Genomic DNA, 23,515 nt, shown 5'->3' with positions numbered 1-23,515 from the left:
AAAATACATTGTATGATCTTTTTAAATGACTTATTTATTTTATGTGCATTGGTGTTTTGCCTGCATGTATAGCTGTGTGAAGGTGTCAGATACTCAGCAGCTGGAGTTATAGCCTTGTGAGCTACCATGTAGATGCTGGGAATTAAGCCTGGGTCCACTGGAAGACCAGCCAGTGTTCTTAACTGCTGAGCAATCTCTCCAGCCCCAACTTTATGACCTTTTGATAACTAAACTCTGAGGAAAGTAGTTCAGTTGTGTGTTGTCTTGTATCAATGGATAGTATTTTGTGAGCTCATCATCCTGTTACCTTCAAAAGGTTAAACAGTGAGCTTAAATAATCTTGTCACTTTTAATAATCTTGCAAGGATGGCCGGTGACAGCAAACTTTTAATCCAGCACTGAGGAGGCAGAGGCAGGCAGATAAATCTCTGTGAGCTCCGGGACAGCTAGGGCTAGAGAGAGAGAGAGAAAGAGAAAGAGAGAAAGGAAGAGAAGAGAAGAGAAAAGAAAAGTTTTAATGATCTTGTCACACTGGAGGTTTCAGTAGGAGTTCAGAATATGACTGACGAATATAAACTGTATAAATTACAGTTTCCTCCTGGAGTCCTTAAGTTGCCTGCCATTTATACTTTCTCTCTCTCTTGGCTGGCCTAGAACTATCGGCATTGTTTCCTAGTATAGCACTGGCTAGTCTGGAACTTATTCAATAGATCTCTGGCTCTTGCCTCTACGTTTGAGTGTTTGGATTACAGAAGTGTGCCATCTTGCTTGGAACTTGTTAAAATCACATCTGTAAGTCAAAATCACCTCGGTAGCAAGAACATGGCTCCTGGACTCAGATGTGGGGCACAGGGAAGTCTTGAGTTTTTTTCCCTCCATTGTAGACTGTGCAGGTATGATGCTGTAGTCAGATAAGAGGAAACACATTAGCCTACCTCAAACTGGGAGACTCATCAGTGAACTGTTTTCATAAAGCCAAAAAACTTGATACTTGATTACTATGGTTAGATTAATGTTGACTGAGCTTTAAACTGTGAGCTATTTTTTGGAAGAAGAAAATGATCTAAGGGAAAACCAAGGAGGTTTGAAAAGGCAGTGGTTGGTGTTCTGTGAACAACAGACACCACATGCATGCCCGGCGAGCGCCTGGGGGGCAGGTTTGGAAGTGGAGGCTTCCCTCCACAGTCCTCACTAATGTTGACATATTTCCTCTTTCCCTAAGGTTGTCAGACAAAACCAACAAAATAACACGGGCTTGCAATTTCTGAGGGAGCTTCTGAATTCTTTCTAAAGAGGAAATTGACTTTACCTAACCAGGGCACTTCCTGCATATGCTGTATCCGTTAAAGAGCCAGGCAGGGCCTTGCTGGTTCAGTGCTCAAGTGCAGAGTTTCCTCTTAGAGGAAGGTCTGAAATGTGGCACAGTGGACTTTATTCTACCTATATTGCATTTATAAATCAACCATGGTCTTAAAAAATTCAGGTTCTGGGGCTGGGCCTGAGATGTAGCTCAGTTGGGAGAGTATTTGCCCACTATGCTTGAAGCTGGACATGGGGGGACCTACCTGTAGTTTGGAGGGGTGAAAGAAGAAAGATCAGAAGTTCAGGATCCTCTTGAACTACAATGAGATTGAGGCTTGGTATCCATGAGATATTGACTTTCAAAATAACAAACAAATGCATCAGGTCTAGAGCCTGACACTGTGCATTGCTAACAATATAAAAGTCATAAGACTTTCTTTCTGTAGTTTTTTAGTTTATTTTTTGGTTTTTCGAGATAGGGTTTCTCTGTGTAACCTATTCTGGAATTAGCTCTGTAAACCGGGCTGGCCTTGAACTCAGAGATCCACCTACCTCTGCTTCCAAAGTGCTGGATTAAGGGCTTGTGCTGACACACACACACACACACACATACACACACGTATATGTATATATTATTCATTTTTGGTAGGTGTATGTGTGTGTATGTGTGTGTGTGTGTGTGTGTGTGTACACATGTTAATATTCCAGTCAAGAGAAAGCTGGCAAGAGGATTAAGAGTTAGAATAGTATATAATAGATCATAAAACTACTATTGTTTGTAAAACAAAATGATGGCTTTGGGAGCTCTTTTTTTGGTTTTGGTTTTGGTTTTTTTGGTTTTTGAGACAGGGTTTCTCTTTATAGCCCTGGCTGTCCTGGAACTCATTTTGTAGACCAGGCTGGCCTCGAACTCAGAAATCTGCCTGCCTCTGCCTCCCAAGTGCTCGGATTAAAGGTATGCACCTTTACTGCTGGAGATTGAATCTAGATGCTTACACTCCTGAGTCATATCCCAGGTCGTGTGTTTGAACTGTCCCACTTATAGTTAGTATTTGAGAGGAAATGGACTGTGTTTTATCCATTACATTTTTTTAAAAAGATTTATTTATTTATTATATCTAAGTACAATGTAGCTGTCCTCAGACACTCCAGAAGAGGGCGCCAGATCTCATTATGGGTGGTTGTGAGCCACCATGTGGTTGCTGGGATTTGAACTCAGGACCTTCAGGAGAGCAATCAGTGCTCTTAACCGCTGAGCCATCTCTCCAGCCCCTATCCATTACATTTTTGTTGTTGTTGTTTTGTTTTGTTTTGAAGACGGGGTTTCTCTGTATAGCCCTGGCTGTCCTGGAACTCACTTTGTAGACCAGGCTGGCCTCGAACTCAGAAATCCACCTGCCTCTGCCTCCCAAGTGCTGGGATTAAAGGCGTGCGCCACCATGCCCAGCCCATTACATTTTATTAAACATCTGGTGACTACAAACAGCTTATTTGCTTTCAGAATATATGTGAGATGCAAAGACTTTTCTGTTATAACTCCTAGCACAAAGATTTTTAAACTTGGCTCTGTGGACCGAGGACAGTGCATCTAAAATGTGGGCAGACTCACCAATGTGCCTGTGACAAGTGAGAGTTCTGAGCGTATGTCCCTCCTACTCCTCCTAAGCTGTGTTCAGTTGGTCTCAACCCTGTAGTCTGAGTTAGCAGGGAGCACACAGAATCCCTTTGCAAAGAACATTTCATAATCACAACTCGATCCAGTTATCGGCCAGCTTGTCCCACCAATCACCGAGGTTTGTGATTAGTGAGAGATTGTATTCACCAAAATGAAATGAACAGTGATCTAGGAAGACATCTGTGCCCCTGCGCGTATGCGTGCGTGCACGTACACAGACAGACAGACAGACAGACAGACACAAAAGTAAAGCAGATTTAAAAAAAATGACAGCAGCAGCAACAAAGCTGATTATGGTGACACATGCTTGTCATCAAGAGGCTACATGAAACAAGCAAACACGAGGGAAGGATTACATGATCTCATTTCTGTAGAATCTGAAAAGGATTCATAGGAGCATGCAGTAGAATACTGGTCAGCAGGAACAAGGTGGGGAGAAATAGTGATACGTGGTACCACGGTGCAGGGTTTCTGTGATAGGATGAACATATTCTGGAGCATTAATGTATAGGGCAGGGACTGTGCCCTGAACTATATTGTATTTTGCAAATTGCTAAGAGAGAGCTTCAGTGTTCTTACCACAGAAAGTAATCATTGGGTTGGCAAGATGGCTTGTTGGATAAAGGTACTTGCTCCAAGTCCCAAAACCTGAGTTCAGTCCTTGAGGCCCACATGGTGGAGCGGGAGCACTGACCCTCAAAAGTCTTCTACACACAGGTGAAGGCCCAGGTGCTGTGCACAGGAGCTCTGCACACACATTCCTTACAAATGCGTGCTCGCTTGCGCGCTCTCTCTCTCTCTCTCTCTCTCTCTCTCTCTCTCTCCATATAGTTTTAAAAGTTTTCTTTAACTACATCAAACCAGGTGTGGTGGCTCACATCTTTCATTTCAGCACTCTTGGATCTGAGTTTGAGGCCAGCTTGGTCTACAGAGTGAGTTCCAGAACAGTCAAAGCAATACAGGGAAACCTTGCCCCTCCCCCCCCCCCCAAAAAAAAAAAAGAAAAAATAAATAAAGTAACTATGTCAAAAGATGGATACATTGATTAGCTTGACAGAAGTATCAACTGCTCATATGTGTATCAAAACACAGTGTACCTTGAGTGTATATAACTCAATTAACAAAAAATTTCTTGTGAGAGCAAGTTTCAAATTTATGAGCGTTTAGCCTCAGCCTCCTGAGTGCTGGTATTACAGGCTTGTTCTCCCATGCTTAGCTACATTAAAATTTTCTGCTAAGCTGAGGTCAGAGGGTCACAGGATCAGAGCAAGCTCCAGGCCAGGCAGACCTATACTGAAGACCCTCTCATCCCCTACCCTTCTTTTTAAATGAGGGTGATCTGGGTTGATGATGCACCCTGTAATCCTAGCACTTAGAAGGTAAGAAGATTATAAACTTACTATGTAACGTAGGTTACGTGGTTAGATCTCGTCTTAATTAAGACAAGCCAAAGAAGGGAGCACTGTGGTTATATAATAACTCAGCAGTAGAATGCTTGCCTAGTGTGCATGAGGCCATAGGTTCAATCCCAGCACAACATACAATCTTTTTTTTAATGAGTGGAAGGTGGTGGTTGTGTGATACAATTAGGTAATTATGAATGATGCCTGTACGCTAACTTTGTGTAAAGATTCTGAACTTGAGTTTTATGTTCTTTTTAGATAAAGGAGAGTGCTTCACAGACAAGAGATGTCCTCAAACAGCATTTTAGTGATTTAAAAGGAACCCTTGGGAAGCTATTGGATGAGCGATTGGTGACCCTTTTGCAAGAGGTGGACACCATTGAACAGGAGACCATCAAACCACTAGATGACTGCCAGAAACTCATAGAGCATGGGGTCAACACTGCAGATGACCTGGTCCGAGAAGGTGGGACGAAGGGAACCTGTTAAATCCTTACACTCCGATGGATGCCTGGGTGATTTCGTAGGATACTAGCAGATTTCTTACCATCTGAAGAGTCCCTGGGATGTTTTTGCCTTGAAATAGTTTATAATACAGGACCATAGATAAGCTATGAGGAACCCTGTATAATCAAAGTATTGATTAGAATCATTTATAACACTAAGAGTGATTGTTCCAGACGGTGCTATGATTATGGTATCTGATACACAATTAGATTGTGAGGCACATACTTGTTTGTCCTAGCACTTAATGCTTGAGGTTTTTTATAATTCAGAAATGTTAGTTCTAAACTTCTGTCTTATGTATCCCAGAGATATAGCTCTCAGGGCAGCAGGCTTGGTGGCAAATGCTTTACCTGCTGAGCTGTCTTACTGGCTCATGCATTACATTTTCAATCCCTTATTTAGCAGGTAGTCTCAAATTTGCTTTCACAGCTTTTGTGTATTACTGTTTTGTATTTTAAAAAAAAAAAAGATTTATTTACTTTATTTATGAGAGTATCCTGTCACTGTCTTCACACACACCAGAAGGTCCCATTACGGATGGTTGTGAGCCACCATGTGGTTTCTGAGAATTGAACCCAGGACCTCTGGAAGGGCAGTCAGTGCTCTTAACCACTGAGCCATCTCTCTAGCCCATACTGTTTTGTATTTTTAAGACTGGGTCTCCTATTAATGTGCAGACAGTCATCAATTAATTCTCAGCAGTCCATTTGACTAAACAGCATGAGCACTGGGCTTATTGCCATGAGCCATCGCACCCAACTTCAGATTTAATTCTTTTATTCCAGTATTTAGGCAGGTTTTGTTGTTGTTAAGATATGTATAGGTCTTAGTGTGATCACCATCTTCCTTCCTTGGTGTTGACAAGTGCCTTCCATGGTGGCACTTGTTAGGTATTTTCTTTTTTTTATTTTTTTATTTATATATATATATTTTTTATTATGTATTTTCCTCAATTACATTTCCAATGTTATCCCAAAAGTCCCCCATACCCTCCCCCCCCACTCCCCTACCCACCCACTCCCACTTTTTGGCCCTGGTGTTCCCCTGTACTGGGGCATATAAAGTTTACATGTCCAATGGGCCTCTCTTTCCAGTGATGGCCGACTAGGCCATCTTTTGATACATATGCAGCTAGAGTCAAGAGCTCTGGGTACTGGTTAGTTCATAATGTTGTTCCACCTACAGGGTTGCAGATCTCTTTAGCTCCTTGGATACTTTCTCTAGCTCCTCCATTGGGGGCCCTGTGAGCATCCACTTATGTGTTTGCTAGGCCTAGTCTCACAAGAGACTGCTATATCAGGGTTTGTTAGGTATTTTAAATAAGAAGGTAGGAGTTGTGTTTCTAGCTGGGCATGGTAGCCCACGCCTTTAATCCCAGCACTTGGGAGGCAGAGGCAGGCGGGTTTCTGAGTTTGAGGCCAGCCAGGACTTCCAGGGCTATACAGAGAAACCCTGTCTTGAAAAACCAAAAAAAAAAAAAAAAAAAAAAAAAAAAAAAGAGTTGTGTTTCTTGGGGTTTGTAATTCATGAGAGTCATGCTGAGTAAGATCTAAAATCTTAAGAACAAAGGGCTCTGTCTGGAGAAGTACAGGGCAGCCCTCTGTGGGAACTCCACTGAGGCTTGGAGAAATTCATCAAGCAAAGGAAAGGGGCCGATGTGCTTCTGAGCAGAAGGACTGGCAGGAGCGGAGTGAATGTTTCAGGCGAGAGTTATGTAATGAGACTGGCCCAGGCCTCACAATTACTGTGTAGCTAATTGTAATCCTCACTGAGCCATGTTTATCTTTTACTGACATAATAGTGCCTTTGAGAACATTCTTTTTAGCAGAACCACAGACCATCTTCCCCCGGAGGCTGTGAATTTGGAAACAGACCCAGAAGCAGGTCAGCACAGGGCAGGAGTGTGCACACCCATCTCATTGAGGACTGTGCTTTCATTTTTGAAAATAAATCCTTTGAGGCACATACTTGTTTGTCCTAGCACTTAATGCTTGAGGTTTTTTTATAGTTCAGAAATACTTTAAGTTTTAAATTCTTCCCTCTTCCTCCCAAGGGATAAAAAGCTTCTCTGTGTGTGTGTGCATGGGGGGGGGGGGGTTCCTTTTTTCCTCTCTTTCTTTCTTTCTTTCTTTCTTTCTTTCTTCCTTCCTTCCTTCCTTCCTTCCTTCCTTCCTTCCTTTCTTTCTTTCTTTCTTTCTTTCTAGATTTATTTGTTATATGTAAGTACACTGTAGCTGTCTACAGACACGCCAGAAGAGGGTGCCAGATCTCATAACGGATGATTGTAAGCCACCATGTGGTTGCTGGGAATTGAACCCAGGACCTTCGGAAAAGCAGTCAGTGCTCTTAACCTCTGAGCCATCTCTCCAGCCCTCTTTTTTTATTTTTATAAGTGTTTTGCCTGAATATATGTATGTGTACCATGGAATACTTGGTATCTGTGGAGACCGGATCCCCTGAAGATAGAGTTATCAATGTGAACCATGTGGGTACTAGGAAACAAACCTGGTTCCTCTGCAAGAGTAATTGCTCTAATCCCTGAGCCATGTCTCCAGCCTCCGAGGTTTGTTTGTTTGTTTGCTTGTTTGTTTTGTTTTTATTTAAAAGACAGAGCCTCCTAACCCAGACTGGCTTTGAACTTCCTATTAGCTAAAGGTGCCCTTGAACTTCTGATCACACTGCCTCTACTTCCCAGGCACTAGATTCTTTTTGAAGGAGCATTCAGAGTGTCTGTGTTTCTTTCAGTAAAGAAGGTCATATTCTCTCTGGAAAACTTGAGTTGGGGCTAACAAGATGGCTCATTGGGTAAAGGTACTTGCTGCCAAGCCTGATGACCTAAGCTTGATCTTGGGAACCACATGGTAGAGAGAGAGGACCACCTCCTGTAAGTCATCCTCTGACTTCCATACGCATGCCATGGTGAGCATGCACCCTTCCCAATCTCTTAGAAACTCCAGGATGATATGAGAGTATCTTTCATCATTGTGGACAGTGTAGAGGCTGGCCATTTCTATCCCCTCTACGTAGCCTTCCTTCTTAGGCTGTGTTGAGTAATTTCTGATCCAAATAGTGTGAGTGTATAGGATCTCATTATATAGCACAGGCTTGTCTCAAACTCAGATCTGCCCTCCTTCCTCTGTCTCACAAGTGCTAGGATGACAGGCATGTCATTGGCATCATTTGGCTGTTTAAGATCCTATATCCTACTGTTGCTTTTAGGATAGCACTTTGTTTCTACTAGAACTGACAAAGAGGAGCCAGGAATTTGGTGGGAGTGCTGGGATTAAAGGCACCACACCCGGCTCGATATTTTACCTTTAAAAAGACAGTAAATCCCAGCACTCGGGAGGCAGAGGCAGGCGGATTTCTGAGTTTGAGACCAGCCTGGTCTACAAAGTGAGTTCCAGGACAGCCAGGGCTACACAGAGAAACCCTGTCTTGGAAAAAATACCCAAAAAAACAAAAACAAAAAAAGATAGTAAAAAGTGCTGGCCAGGTGGCTCAGTGTTGAAGGAGCTTGGTGCCAAGCCTGACAGTCTGAGGTAGGTCCCTGAAACTCACATGGTGGAAAGCAGTAACTCGAACAAGCTGTCCTCTAGTCTCCACATATGCAGATGTCTCTTCCCAGTAAATTAATGTAAGGAAGAAACAGGATGAAAAACTCTTAATTGATAAATAGGAATGAGGAAATGTCCCCGACCTTCTGCTCTGAATAAAACTGGTTGTTGAACTAGATTTTCAGTTATAGAGCAGAATCTTTGGTCTCTGGCAAAAATTTGCCAAACCCCCCTTTTTCCCTCTGGCCTACCAAGTCATTTTGAGAGTTTGTTGGTGCATAGCTCAGCAGTTAACTTTGAACAAAGCTGGAAATCCAATAGACATGAGCTTTGTTGGTTACTGGATAATCTTGACTTTCAAATGTGGCTGGTTTTGTACTCAGCTAGTTTTCTTACCCTCAATTGTAGGTGAGATTGCCATTCTTGGTGGTATCGAAGAAGAGAGTGATAAACTGTGGAACTTTACCAAAAAGGCCTCACACATTCAGCTGGACAGGTAACAACAGTCTCTTCCTTTAGACTTATTTTTAAGTACTTATTTTGCTTTCCTCTCAATTTTTCGACGAAAAAATTGTGATTACAGGAAATAGAGAATCTGGTTTTCAAAGTTATACTGTCCATTATCGCTACTTCTGGTGTTAAACGGTTGTGGTTGGAATCTTTGACGTAGAATTATAGATTCTTTTCAAGTCCAGTAGAGAAGAGAATTGTTAAATTTAAAACTTCTGGTGCCTGCTTTCAAAGCAGCACACGGTGAAGTTGGGAGCACTACATAGAGAATTGTCATGGTCCGTGCACAAGAAAAACATTTTAAATGTCTTACTGCAACCAACTCTTACTTCAGTAAACAAGATCTTTTGATAGAAGCTCAATAGTTGTGAGTTTATCAATTTTGTCTTTTTTTGTGTGTGTGTTTTGTGTATATAGCTCAGGCTAACCTCTGGCTTGTGATTCTCGTGTTTCAGTCTCTGGAGTGCTGACATTGTAAGCATGTGCTACCACACCATTTCCAGTTTTTTTGTCTTGCTTATAGTTATTGGGGAAGAGAATCTTTATGTAATATGAAGATGAAAGCCCCTCACAACAAAGGCTTCAGCTTCTCACTTATTTGTTGAGGCCTTTAGTGTTCTTCTAGCGTGTGACCAGTCTAAAATAGTCGTTTCATTTCCTTCTCCATGTTAAGCATCATTTAAACACTAGAACTTTGTTTCCTCAGCTTACCAGAAGTGCCCTTGCTAGTTGATGTACCCTGTTTGTCGGCTCAGTTGGACGATTCCATTCTTAACATAGTGAAAGACCACATTTTTAAGCATGGAACAGTAGCTTCCCGCCCACCAGTACAGATTGAAGAATTAATAGAGAAACCTGGAGGCATCATAGTGCGATGGTGTAAGGTATGTGCCAGTCGCAGACGCGGTATCACTGTGATGGGCATGTGACTGGGGACTTCTACGATTCTTCTTAGCTAATACATTTTTCTCTTTCCAAAAAAAAATCCCCCCTGCTGTCTGTCTGTCTGTGTATCTTCCTTCCTTCCATCCTTCCTTTCTTTCTATTAATAAATTAAATTAAATTCACAGAAAATGTAGACCAAGGTAGTTCTTCTTCTAGTATCAAATAAAGAGCTCAAGGTTTGTTTGTTTTGTGTGCTGGCAGTCCGAGCCCCATGAAAGGATCTCTGACATCAGTGAGACCGCAGAGGAAGTTCTTCCACGTAACGTAACAGTTAAGGAACTGAGGATTTCTCCCTTCTCATTGCTTCAAAAAGCCAGAAGATGATAGTGCATTTTCAGCTTAGTTCATCTTAATACTTGTTAAGATTTCTAAAGTATAGTACTGTCATGGAGGTGCACACTCTCAGTCCCAGCACTCAGGAAGTAACACAGCTGTATCTCTGTGATTATGAGGCCAGTCTGATCTACATAGTGATCAAACCAGCCAGGACTGCACACCACTATGTGTCAAAACAAAGCAAAAGAATAACGAAACAAATATTTCTGTAGTTTCCTTACACTTGGTATTTCCAAGAATTCTGTTCTTTCTTTTTTAAATACATTTTTATATAAATATATGTGTGTGAATATACTTTTTTTACATATATTCTTTAAATCTGTATATCTGAGTTACTATATTTTAATTAGAAACCATGTCCAAATTAGCCATTGTATCTTGGCTGTTGATAAATCATTCAGAGCAAGAAGGAAGGAACCAGGCACGCTAACATAGCATTGGGATACCACGGCAGGGGGGTGGTCAGTTCAAGGACAGGCTGGAAAATAGAATAAGACTCACTCTCAGAGAAGAAGGAAAGGAGAAGCAACTGGGTGTGATAATGCAAACCTGTAATCTGGAAGTTGAGGCAGGAAGATCACCATGAATTCAAGGCCAGCCTGGGATACATATAGTAAGACCCTATCTCAGGTCAAACAAAAGGAAAGGAAAGGAAATACTGATAGCATGTTGTCTGTGCCTTCTCCCAGAATGGTCCATACTGCCCCTGTTCAGCACATAGACCTGTGTGTTGGTCTAGATGTCCTGGTTCTGTGGATTTTACCTAACTTAAAAATCCTTCTCCATAGGTGGATGATGACTTCACAGCCCAAGATTACAGGCTTCAGTTCCGCAAATGTACTGCAAATCATTTTGAAGACGTGTATGTAGGTTCTGAAACGGAGTTCATAGTGTTGCACATAGACCCCAATGTAGATTATCAATTCAGAGTCTGCGCCCGAGGAGACGGCAGGCAGGAATGGAGTCCTTGGAGTGTTCCCCAGACAGGCCACTCCACACTGGTGCCTCATGGTATGTATGCTCTTACCATGTCAGACCTGAAGCTCCATGGGGTATAGAAACTTTTTTTCACCTTCTGCTGGGATTCCTAGCCACTTTTCCTAAGGATAATCCTGAATTGAGAGACTGTGGAACCTGCCTTTCCTTAGATCACTCATGGAAATGATTTTCATCACATCTGTGTAGTAGATTGGCCTTTGGACTCACAATTGAGTATCACCTAAAACCACACACTGAAAATGGTGCCGAGGACACTGACTTTTCTAGACCCTCTAAAAGTCTTACAAACTTGATGTTGGTCTTTCTCCTCCATTACTGATTTAAAGGGCATACTCCTTTTTCCTAGAATAGTTAGGATCTTGCTGTGTTGCCCAACATTATTTTGAACACAACAAGACTCATTTCAGCTTCCCAGGTAGCTGGGCTACAGCCATGAGCCACATACCTGGGTATCTATACACTTAGTAGCTTTATTTTGTTTTTCTTTAAAGATATATTGGGCTAGAGAAATGGCTCAATGCTTAAGAGCACTGGCTGCTCTTCCATAGGTCCTGAGTTTAATTCCCAGCAACCACATGGTGGCTCACAACCATCTGTAATGAGATCCAATGCCTTCTTCTGGTGTGTCTGAAGACAGCTACAGTGTACTCATGTACATAAAATACATAAATCTTAATATATATATTTATTTGTGGATGTGTGTGGATGTGTTCACATGTTTGCTGGTTCTGTGGAAGCCAATATAGTTATAGGCTGCCATAAGCTGACTGAAAATGGTGTTGGGAACTGAACTTTGATCCTCCACGAGTGTTCTTCACAGCTGAGTGATCTCTCCAGTTGTTTGATATATTCATTTTAACGTGGTGCTATGGGTTAAACTCAGATCCTTATACATGCTAATAAATACATGCTCTATTACAGAGCCTTGTCTCTATCTCTTATTAACTTATTCTTATTGACATTGGAATAACCTCAAATTATTAAATTTAAACAATTTCTTTTTTAGATAGAAGACCATCATTTAATTTTTCAAATAGTACAGGAATTTACCAAACTCTTTTTTTTTGTAATTTGTGGGTCTAAGCCCAATTCTTTGTTGTTAAATATTTATTAAATTTAGCCAAGATCTTTCTAAGTAGCTACTGTCACTCAGTTCTATTCAATGTGTGTATCCCTTGAAAAGATCATTATAATTTTTTTTGTGTCTTTGTCTTGAAAGAGTGGACAACTGGCTTTGAGGGATACAGTCTGAGCAGTCGAAGAAATATAGCCCTCCGGAATGATGCCGAGTCCTCGGGTGTTCTCTACTCCAGCGCTCCAACCTACTTCTGTGGGCAGACGCTGACATTCAGGCAAGTGGATTGGGACATGCCTGGCATGCCTCTGGCTGTGTACTGGAGCGTGTGGGGTGTGCCTGAGTCTGAGCTTGGCACGCCCCAGCTTTAGTCCATCTCTTACAGGGTCAGCTTGGCAACGCTTTTGTTTTGTGTTGTTTTATTAAAACAGGGTTTTACTGTGTAACCCTGGCTGGCTTGGAGCTCACAAAGACCAGACTGGGCTCAAACTTAGAGAAGTCTGCTTGCCTCTTTTCCAAGTGCTGGAATTAAAGGCGTGCCTAACCACACCAGGCTTTTGACAAGGCTTCATTCAGACTTTTCCTGTTTCAGTTGTCTGTGTCTGTGGGGTTCTGTATAAAAGCTTGGTACTTGATTTGTTTGTCTCTTTTGCTCTGGTAAGTAAGGATGAATAGAATACCTGTTAGAAGTTTTTAAAAGTCAGAGGCATGGTGGTGCAAATCTGTCACTCCAGAACTCAGGAGATGGAGGAATTCAAGATGGCCTCAGCACAAAGCAAGTCAGCATGGGCTGTGTAAGACCCTGTCTGTACAACAAAGCAAACTGCTCGGAGGCCAAGAATTATTTTTCCCTTTGTCTCTGAAAAGCAGCTTACTGTTAAGAGCACGGCGTGTGTGTAACTCTGTAAAATATAACTGAAAGCACGCCTTCCCTGCCATCAGCTCTCCTTTACCTGCTTTCTTGTTAGCCGAGCAGTGTGTTCTATGGTCGTATTTCTAAATAGCTCTTTGTAGAAAACCAAAGCCCAGATGCTTTGGTTTGGTTTGGTTTTGGCTAAGCCCTGTTTTGGTTTGAGTGATTAAACGTGTGCCTGGCTTTTACCATGCGTACTTCAGGGTAACAGAATCTCCGCAAGATTTTAAGTCTCAAGATTATCAAATATTTTTATTTCTTTAAAAATGTTCTTAATTGGGCTGGAGAGATGACTCAGCAGTTAAGAGCATTGCCTGCTCTTATAGAGGTCCTGAGTTCAATTCCCAGTAACCACACAGTAGCTCACAACCATCTGTAATGGGATCTGATGCCCTCTTCTGGTGTGTGTTGACAGGGTGCTCATGTCATTAGATAGATAGATAGATAGATAGATAGATAGATAGATAGATAGATAGATAGATAGATAGATAGATAGACAAATAGATAAGTAAATAAATAATACTCTTTAAATGTTTTTCTTAATTACATGTGTGTGCATTGTGGGATACAAACTTGCAGGAATGGATTCTCTTTTTCTACCTCGTAGGTTCTAGATTTCCAATCCCATTCTGGGCTGTGACCAGTGTCTTTATTAGAACCCTGAGCATCTTACCAACCTCATATGGTAGGGATTTTTGTCTGTTCTGTTTTCTTGTGTGAGGCGTGGGAGAACATCTGGAAGTTTTGTCTGAGCTAGTGTTGCTGTGTTCCCCTTCAGCCACATCATTTGAACTGACCCCACTGTCAGGATGGTTAATGCTTTGTCTTTCTTTTGACACCTCCTCTTACCCACTAAGTCGTAAAGAAAGAATGAATCACCAGAAGAATGCCAAGAGAGGAGAAAAATGAGTCTGTTAGCTTTCCACTTCTACAAATAAGCACTTGAGATAATGGGCTCACAGAGAAGAGGGCCGTCCCTGCTCACCTCCAGTACTGTAGCCTGTGACAAGTCGGCTCCATTTCTGTGGGCTCGTGTCAGCTGTTAGGTGGCAGGATTTTCTCCCTAACAGGGCCTGCTGAGGACCAAACCATTGATACTTGTGCCTCTCAGGAGCATGGAAATAATTCTATATCTAATTATGGCAGAACCTGAAACCCAAAACCTGCTTATGCCCCACGTAGTGACTTTTCTTTGTAGAGAAATACCTTCATTAGTGAAATTCCTGAAACCCAGGTACTTCTGCACAGCAGCAGACCTCCTACAACCTGTAGATAGAGGCTGGCTAGAGTGCCAATGAGAATGACGATAAATAAATTATTGCAGTTGCTATCTAAATCTGGGCCAAGGGCTAGTGCGTGTGGTTTCATGTACCCAGGCTGAGTAGCTGGGGAAAGCCTTGGACTTCCACTTCCCAAGAGCAGATATAAGAGCTGTGCACTACTCCACTGGCTTATTGGTGCTGAGGACTGAACCCAGGGCTTGGTAAATGCAAGGCAAGCACTCTGCTGCCTGAGCTGCGAAGCAAACTTCATTGTTGTCTTACAGTAACCAATTTGATGAGTGTAGTTGACCATTTTAGGAGGGAGAAAATTGAGGCACAAAGAAGTTTATTATTCAGTGTCTCACAGCTAGTAAGTACCAAAGCTGAGACTGAAGTCCGGGAGCTGTCTCCAGAATCCAGTGGTTATGCCTGCCTCGGCCTGCTGAGTGGGAGAGCTGTGCACTAACGACCACACCCAGGGCCGTCTTAGCCACTGGCCATTTCGTCTGTCTCTGCTGTCTTCTGTGAGGAAGGAAGTGTGAAGGCTGCAGTGCCGCTGGTGTTGGTGTTGGTGTTGGTGCTGTAGCTGCACGTCAGGCCTGGGGCATGTAAAGCATTTGTTCTTCCACGGGGCTGCCCCCTTCCCTTTCCGATTTTAGTATCTTTTCCTCTCTGTATTTCTTGATCCTAATGCTGTCTTATGGTTTCGATTCCCTCTGTGGATACAAAGGAATATTTGATTGATGGCTTCCATACTTGTCAGCGATATAGACTGATAGGACCTCACGGCCTACTATCTGCTGACGGGTCTGACAGCAGGCTTAATCAAACTCTCTCTGTCTTCGCCCAGAGAAGTCTCACTTGGGCCTCTCTGGGCAGGGTGATTAACTAAGACTCCATTCTGCTCAGTCTCAGGCAGACTTTGCATGGTTGTCATTGAATGTGAACTAAGAGTCTCCTACCCGTGTTCAAAGGGTAAACCTGGAGGTAAGTGGGGGTCGGGGCAGCTGAGTGTGGCTGAACGAGGGGCTTCTGAAGGACCTGCTCTTTAGGAGGGCGCTGTACACTCCCAGGCACTCCTCTTGTTTAGCCAGCTTGTCTTTGCTGTGGCTTCTGGATGGCTTGCAGGTATGGGAACCTTTTGGCACTGTGACTTGGTGTTGTCATCTAGAAAATGTGCACTTAAGGACTGAACAGTGCCATTATAGGAGGGTGGGGAGTACCAGGTTTTTTTTTTTAAGTCTAAATATTTTAAATAAGTATGCAATTCTGTGTTGGGATAAATTCATAATTACCCTTGGCTGCGTGACTGTGGGCACGGCTTGGACATGCTTGGTAGAACCTCTGAAGCAATGAGGCCTTGTTTCTGGCTGAATGCTTAGCCTCTCTGCCATGGTGCCTGAGTCTGCTGACGGCCCTTCTCCGGACCTCTCCCATCTCCTGGCTGAACATTCCTGTTTTCTTTGCCTGCTTTTAACTTTTCCTGGCATCATCAATTTACTTTTTAGTTATGTGTGTCTGTGTGCATCTGCCATGTGAGTGCAGGTGCCCTCAGAGGCCAGTTGATCCCCAGGGGCTGCAGTTACAGGCAACAACAGTACATGTTCTTACCCCTGAGCCATCTCTCCAGCCCCTTATTAATTTTTAAACTGTATGGTAACCTCTTTTCTGTCATCTGTTTCTTAGTTTGTTTTGAGATGGGGTCTAGTGTATCCCAGGCTGGCCTCAAACTCACTATAAAGCCGAGAATGACCTTAAACTGCTGATCTCCTTGCGTCCACCTCCCTACTGCAGAGCCTGTGGGCATGCGCACTCTCCTTTTATGCTGAGCTACCAAACCGAGCCCCACCACCTGTTTTTTTAAAGCAGCTTCCTTTTTTAAGTTAAGAAACAAAAGCACACGGGGATCGTATGTCAGGCTTCAAATCTTAGAAGTGTAGAGTTACCCCAGGTTGTGTGCTCAGTGCTGTCTACTCATCCTGCTGTCACAGTTTGCCTTCTGTTGCTGGGATAAAACACTGACTAAAAGCAACCTGGGAAGAAGGATTTATTGCATCTTACAGGTCACAGTCCCTCACCGAGGGAAGCCAGGGCAGGAGGTGAGAGGAACCCTGGAATCGGGAACTGAAGCAGAAGAGATAGAGGAAGGCTACTCACTGTCTTCCTCTGGCCTGCTTAGCTACCCGTCTTGTATACCCCGCACCCACCTGCTAAGGAGTGGTATAGCTCACAGTGGGCTGGGCACTTCACCAGTCGCAACTTAAACAAACAGGCAGCCGTTCACTTGTGTTTTGAAACAGGTTCTCACTGTGGTATTCTGGTTGGCTAAGAATTTAATATGTGGGCTGGAGAGATGGCTCAGTGGCTAAGAGCACTGACTGCTCTTCCGAAGGTCCCAAGTTCAAATCCCAGCAACCACATGGTGGCTTACAACCACCTGTAATGGGATCTGATTACCTCTTCTGATGTGTCTGAAGTCAGCTACAGTGTACTTACATATAATAAATAAATAAACAAACAAACAAACAAACAAACAAACAAACAAATAAGAATTTAATATGTGCCCATTCCGGTCTGGGACTTGCAGCAACCCTCTTTTCCCTGTGCCTGGGTGCTAGTATCATGGCAGTACTCCCACCCCCAGAGGTTAATAGCTGTGAGCTATGTGAATTTGCTTCAGTGCTTGCTTTGGTGCCTCCTCCATTCCCCACCCCCAGCATCCCACAATAAGGGTCTTAGTTTATAGCCTAGGCTAGTCTGGGTGGAATTCACTGTGTATCCCAGGCTGGCTTTAGATTTTCAGCAATCCTATTTTTGCCTTCTTGGTGCCAAGATTACATGTGTCACCATACCTGGCTTGCTTTATTTATTATTATTATTGCTTATGTGTGTATACACATATGCATATTTTGATTTGTATGTGTGCCTTATCATGAGTGTAGGTGCACTCATCGTAGCATGCGTGGGAAGGTCGGATGACTTTCAGGAGTGTGTTCTCAGCTTCCACAGGTGAGTTCTGTGGACCAAGCTCAGGTTGTCAGAGTTGTAACAAGCTTTTTACCCACTGAGCCTTCTCTCAGTTCCTTGGCTTTTTTTGGGTTTTTGTTTTGCTTTTTTGTTTGTTTGTTTGTTTGTTTGTTTCTGAGACAACCTTGTTATGTAGCCCAGGATGACCTTGGACTCTTAACTGCTAGGATTACAAGTATTCACCAAATGAGCTGGGCAGTGATGGTGCACACCTTTAATCCTAGCACTCCAGAGGCAAAGGTGGGTTGACCTCTGAGTGTGAGGACAGCCTGCTCTACAGGGCAAGCAGCCAGGGCTACACAGAGAAACCCTCTGTCTTGGGGAAGGAAACAAAAGAAAATGTGCACCAACCATGCCTGGCTTTTTCTTCTGTCTACTAAGGACCGAACCTGGGCCTTTCATACGCAGGCAAGGCCTTTGCCACTGAGCTACACCCTTACTGTGTTTCCTTTCTACTAAGTATTAACATTTTTATCATTTCTGAATGAATTTAAGCTCAAAGAGATCCTTATTTCCTGTACAGAGTTCATTTCTGCCATTACCAGGTATATCTTGTTAGTTTCTTATATTCAAAAAGTAGTCTAGGCTGGGGTACACTCAGTGGCACTGTGTGCAGTTAGCATACAGAAAGCTAAGTTCAGTCCCTGGCACCAAACAAAATACACAAAACCGACAGCACAATTAAATCTTTCCTAGAAAAGCCCTGTGGAGAAGCTGCTACGGGAGGTGTTTTTATATAGGGGTAGGATGTGTCCCTTGGTAGGCTGCCCTTGCTCCACTTGATGGCCCCACACCAGGGCAGCATTAATTGGATTCTGGGCTATAAGAGAAAAGGCATGAGAGGGGCGTATTGGAGGGTAGGATTGGGAGGAGCTGGAGGCATGAGGGAAGATGGGTATTAGTAAAACATGTTTTAGTCCTGTATGAAACTTTCAAAGATACATAAAAACACTATTTTTTAAAGCCTGGTGTTTGAGTCAGGCACAGCATGGATGATTATCCCTCTGAGCACCAGAGAGGCTGGGCCAGGAGCTTCATGGGTTCAAGGGCATGTCAGGCTCCATAAGTGAGACTGTCTCAACAGGGAACAGAAATGAAGTTAATTTGTTTTTAACTAGGATCTTTGAACCTTGTATGCTCCTCCATATGCTGTGTGGAGAGACTGCATAGTCCCAGGGAGAGTGCAGCTGGGCTAGGGCTCTGTGGTTTTGCTACCAGGGAACCCCTAGAGGTGCAGCAGCCCTGTGAAACAGGCTCATATTACAGATATGGGTAATGTCACCCAGAGGAATTCTCTCCGACACACTCTTATTATAGTGTGGGGGAGATAAGCTGAGAACTTGCCAGGAGTCGCTCCCTGGCTTTTAATTTGTTTGCATGGGTAGGATTACATGAAGTCACTGGGCATTCCTGCCTTGGGTATTCATGCACAGTCCTGGTTATGACAGAATTAATAGGCCTTTTTCTCTGTGTTTTTCTTTAAAAAAAAAAAAAAGATTTATTTATTTTATTTATATGAGTACACTGTTGCTGTCTTCAGACACACCAGAAGAGGGCATTGGATCCCATTACAGATGATTGTGAGCTACTATGTGGTTGCTGGGAATTGAACTCAGGACTTCTGGAAGAGCAGTCAGTGCTCTCAACCACTGAGCCATCTCTGCAGCCCCTTCTCTGTGTTTCTTAATATCACTTTTCTAAAATGGAAAGTCAGTTCTCTTGATTGACTGCAGTAGTTGTTTGTTTCTGTGTAAACTACATCAGGCATTGGTCTCTTCTCCCACTGTGGGCATACAGCATTGGGTATCATAGGGAATCTGGGTTTAAGAAAAAGAAGAAATGCCAGGCGTGGCACCTTATAGCTAGTACTTGGGAGGGTGATGCAGGAAGACACCAAAAATTCAAAGCCAGGGAGGCTACATAGTAAGTTTCAAGTCATCTTGGGCTACACTGTGAGACCTTATCTTTATAAAGAACTATGAGATGCCCAGTGGTGGTGGCACACGCCTTTAATCCCAGCACTCGGAAGGCAGAAGCAGGTGGATTTCTGAGTTTGAGGCCAGCCTGGTCTACAAAGTGAGTTCCAGGACAGCCAGGACTATACAGAGAAACCCTGTCTCAAAACCACCCCCCCCCCAAAAAAAAAAGCCTCAGTTTGAATGCCCAGGATACACATGAGAACCAGACATGCCGTGTGAATCTCTGTGATCCCAGTGTCTTAGTTAGAGTGACTGTGCTGTGATGACTAAAAGCAACTTGGGGAGGAGCGGGTTTATTTCACTCACAGTTCCTTGTAGCCGTTCACCATCAAAAGCAGTGAGGGCAGGAGCTCAAACAGGGCAGGAACCTGGGGGCAGAAGCCGTGGCCGGGGCTGCTTTACTCACTTGCTAAGCCTGTTTCTTACAGAAGTGAAGCTGAGTATGGCATCACCCGCTAATTAAAGAAATGCCCTGCAGGCAGATCTTATGGAGGCATTTTCTCAAATTGAGGTTCCCTCCTTTTAGGTAACTCTAGCTCATATCAAGTTGACATAAAAGTAGCCGACATGCCCAGTGTCCCTATGAGGAGATGGGAGGGGGAGACAGTAGAAGCCCTGGAAGCTTTCAGGTCAGATAGTCTCCTACACACACACACACCACACAGAGGGGAGTGGTGCAGGAGGGACAGGTAAGGGATGGGGGGAAAAAAAACAACCACAAAGTAGCAAAGACTGTGTCCTGAAATACCAGCATGTACTCCTAACCACGGAACCATCTTGCCCATCCCATGTTACATTTAAAAAGAGGAAAACAGTGAGATGACCTTTTTACTTCAATGACAGAGTTGAAACTGTGGGACAGCCAGACCGAAGAGACAGTATAGGAGTATGTGCAGAAAGGCAGAATGGCTACGAATCTCTGCAGCGGGACCAAGCCGTGTGCATCAGCACGAATGGTAAGACAAACATGGCTGTACAGGAGCTGATGGGAAAGCCTCCTCCTTAACATCCAAGTACTGGTACCAGAGGCTGCCATTCGAGCCCTCAAAGGAGGGAAGCAACCACCAGTCCTACCCAGCTATGAAAAGAAAAACCACACACAGACTATTTAGGGCTGTAACTGGCTTAGCCGGCAAAAGTACATGCTGTGCAGATTCCACAACCTGGAACCCACATAAAGGTGAGACGAGGGAACCAACTGCATAGAGCTGTCCTTGGGCTTCTACATGCATGCCACAGCATGCACATGGCACAGTTACATCCACATTGCACACATAGAGTAATTTATGTGTTTTAGCTCCATATTCCATAGTGTTGATGCTTTCAAAATTACTTCCCAAATCCAGACAGGGCTAATCCTATCACTTGGGAGTTTGAGGCCACTCTGGGATTTTTTTTTCCCTCCATCTTTGGGGGAATAAAATAAATAAATCACTCCTAAGTCAACAGTTATTTTTTTTTAAATTAGGTAACAGTTATTTTTTTGTGGCACAAAATAAAACATTAAATAGAGCAGGATTCCTGTATATTACACAGGAAACAATGTTGCTGTTGAGGGCTGACAGGCAGAGATGGTGTTCCCTTCCATGCTGTTCCTGTGGAAACTCACACCAGAAGTCTGAAATGGGATTACAGTCCTGATTTTTGCTTCCCCTGTGGGAATGGGGGTGTTAATCTCTTTAAATCCATTGTCAATACCCAGTTTTCTGGAGCCTTCCTTTTTCTGAACTAAGGAGGCGGCTCTTCAATAATCTAGACACTGTCTTAATTCTCTCAGGCATTGCTCAGGTGACTGACTTTAATGTTTTAGGTGCAGTCTTTGTCAATGGAAAAGAAATGACCAATCAGTTGCCTGCAGTTACCTCTGGCTCCACTGTCACATTTGATATCGAAGCTGTGACTCTAGGAACTTCTAACAGCCATGAAGGTGGGAACGCCAAGCTCCGAGTGACCATCAGCTCCAATAACCGGGAGGTGGTGTTTGACTGGCTGCTCGAGCAGGCCTGTGGCCCTCTTTACTTCGGATGCTCGTTTTTCTACCCTGGATGGAAAGTGCTGGTATTTTAGCATTTGAAGGGCTTGGCTTTGATGTGAGGGTTTGCTGTTTCTGTCCTCAGTTTAGTTGTCTCTGACTTTGAAAAGGTGAGCTTACCTCTCTGTCCACCGGAAATTAAAAATGTTTCTGGGTTCACCTTGTAAGGTTTCAGTAAGAAGTGAGCTGAGTGATGTGGACAAAACCATAGCTCAGTTTTGTTTTGAAGTACAAATATCAAACTAGCTTTAAAAGTCTGCATACTTTTTCCACTGTTCTTCCTGAAGTTGGTTGTTAGAACAGAAAATGTCACATTAGTAAGTCTTCATCAAGATTGAAGGCCAGAAGTAAACACAGAAGACAGCGAGAGGCCAGGCTCCTCGGTGCTTGTCCAGTCCTGAGTGTTCACCCTCTCCACGTCCCCCTCCGGGAGTGTCTGGGTCTGAGCCAGCATCTGTGACAGCCAGTGTTAGCATCTTTTTACTGGAGTGTGACACAGAGAGGGCAGAGGTCTGCATTCCTCAAGGTGAAGCTACTTTTGGAAGAACACAGCAGTGTTAGCAGGTCACGTGTGCACAGCAGGCCCCATGCATCTTTCCTCAGCCGTGCACACGGGCTGTGTGCAGTGTTATAGTCAGTGTGATGTCAGGTTGAGAACTGGTCTTTTAGTGGACCAAGGAAATAAAGGATAAATACTTGACCTATTTTTTTTAAACTTAAATTTCTGTAAAATATTTATTTGACTTACTTAATATGTAAAAAAATCGTGGTCTTGTTATACCAGCATACATATAATTTTTAATGTGAATTTTTGTTTGTTTTTTATCAATAGTAAAAAAAAAAAGTGGAAAAGCAAGTGTGGTATTTTTGTAAGATAATTTATTTGGGGATTCATGTTCCCTTTCGACAATCATGACTTTTCCTCCCGTTTTATGTATAAGTAAGTGCCCTTCTCATGTTAGAGGTTCTAGAGTGCCGTATCCAGCCTTATGAAACAAAATAAAAAATGAAAAATTAACAGAATGTATTTTGTGGTTTTTTGTGAGTATAATGAATCCAATCTTAATATACTTTTCATTAGAAATTTAATAGAAAATAAAAGCCAGCACTGGGGAGGCAGAGGCAGGCGGATTTCTGAGTTCGAGGCCAGCCTGGTCTACAGAGTGAGTTCCAGGACAGCCAGGGCTGTACAGAGAAACCCTGTCTCAAAAAGTCAATCAATCAATTAATCAATCAATCAAATATCTTCATCTACCTTATTCTATTTGGGATTTTCTGTTTGCACACTGCACACTCGTAAAACAGTTTCTTCGGAAAACATTGCGATTATCTGTAGTTGATTTTTTTCTTTCTTTTTTTTTGGTTTTTGGTTTTTGGTTTTTGGAGATAGGGTTTCTCTGTATAGCTCTGGCTGTCCTGGAACTCACTTTGTAGACCAGGCTGGCCTCGAACTCAGAAATCTGCCTGCCTCTGCCTCCCGAGTGCTGGGATTAAAGGCATCCAGGGCTACACAGAGAAACCCTGTCTTGGAAAAAAAAGAAAAGAAAAGAAAAGTTTTTTTCTGGTTCCAGGCATCTTTCTTAGCTGTTATTATAACTTGAAAAGGCTGCTTATCTGTTGTTTACATCCTGTATCTCATCTCACACCCAGCATGGTGCCTTACACGTAAACACATGGCTAATACATGTTATAATATCTAAGTAATATATGTTATATAAATATATAAATAATACACATTTTATATATAAATATGTAAATACATGTTATAATATATACATGGAGATGAAGCATTTTTCTCCACATGTCTTCATCTCTCTCTTTATTAAATGTATGTTTAATGTGTGGGATTTTTTTTTTGTGGTCTCTATGTACCCCTGACTAGCCTGGAACTCAGTATATAGACTAGGCTGGCCTTGAATTTAGAGATCTTCCTGGCTCTTGATTCATTCTCTCTCTCTCTCTCTCTCTCTTTCTCTCTCTCTCCTTCCCTCCC

At 43.0% G+C, this 23,515-nt stretch overlaps 1 protein-coding gene across 3 annotated transcripts in view; it reads left to right on the top strand.

Annotated features, from left to right (window-relative positions):
* Positions 1-22,545, top strand: part of Crlf3 (cytokine receptor-like factor 3) — a 34,661-nt gene extending 12,116 nt beyond the window's left edge. Inside the window, exons 2-8 of one of the 3 annotated variants that reach the window (XR_001780029.2) lie at positions 4,639-4,846; positions 8,853-8,940; positions 9,661-9,838; positions 11,024-11,246; positions 12,454-12,586; positions 13,830-20,446; positions 21,301-22,540. Coding sequence is in view for 2 of the 3 variants with exons in the window: in NM_018776.2 (NP_061246.1) it covers positions 4,639-4,846; positions 8,853-8,940; positions 9,661-9,838; positions 11,024-11,246; positions 12,454-12,586; positions 20,334-20,446; positions 21,301-21,557 (1,200 nt within the window). In the remaining variant the exon portion in view is untranslated. Of the gene's footprint in view, positions 1-4,638; positions 4,847-8,852; positions 8,941-9,660; positions 9,839-11,023; positions 11,247-12,453; positions 12,587-13,829; positions 20,447-21,300 lie in introns of all 3 variants that reach the window. The other 2 variants (NM_018776.2, NM_001277106.1) reach the window with 2 other exon arrangements.
* Positions 22,546-23,515: the final 970 nt, after the last annotated feature.

This window comes from Mus musculus, chromosome 11, assembly GCF_000001635.26.
Source record: "Mus musculus strain C57BL/6J chromosome 11, GRCm38.p6 C57BL/6J".
Classification (NCBI taxonomy): Eukaryota; Metazoa; Chordata; class Mammalia; order Rodentia; family Muridae; genus Mus; species Mus musculus.
The sequence above is the reverse complement of the archived record's forward strand: the minus strand, read 5'-3'. Positions and strand labels throughout refer to the sequence as shown.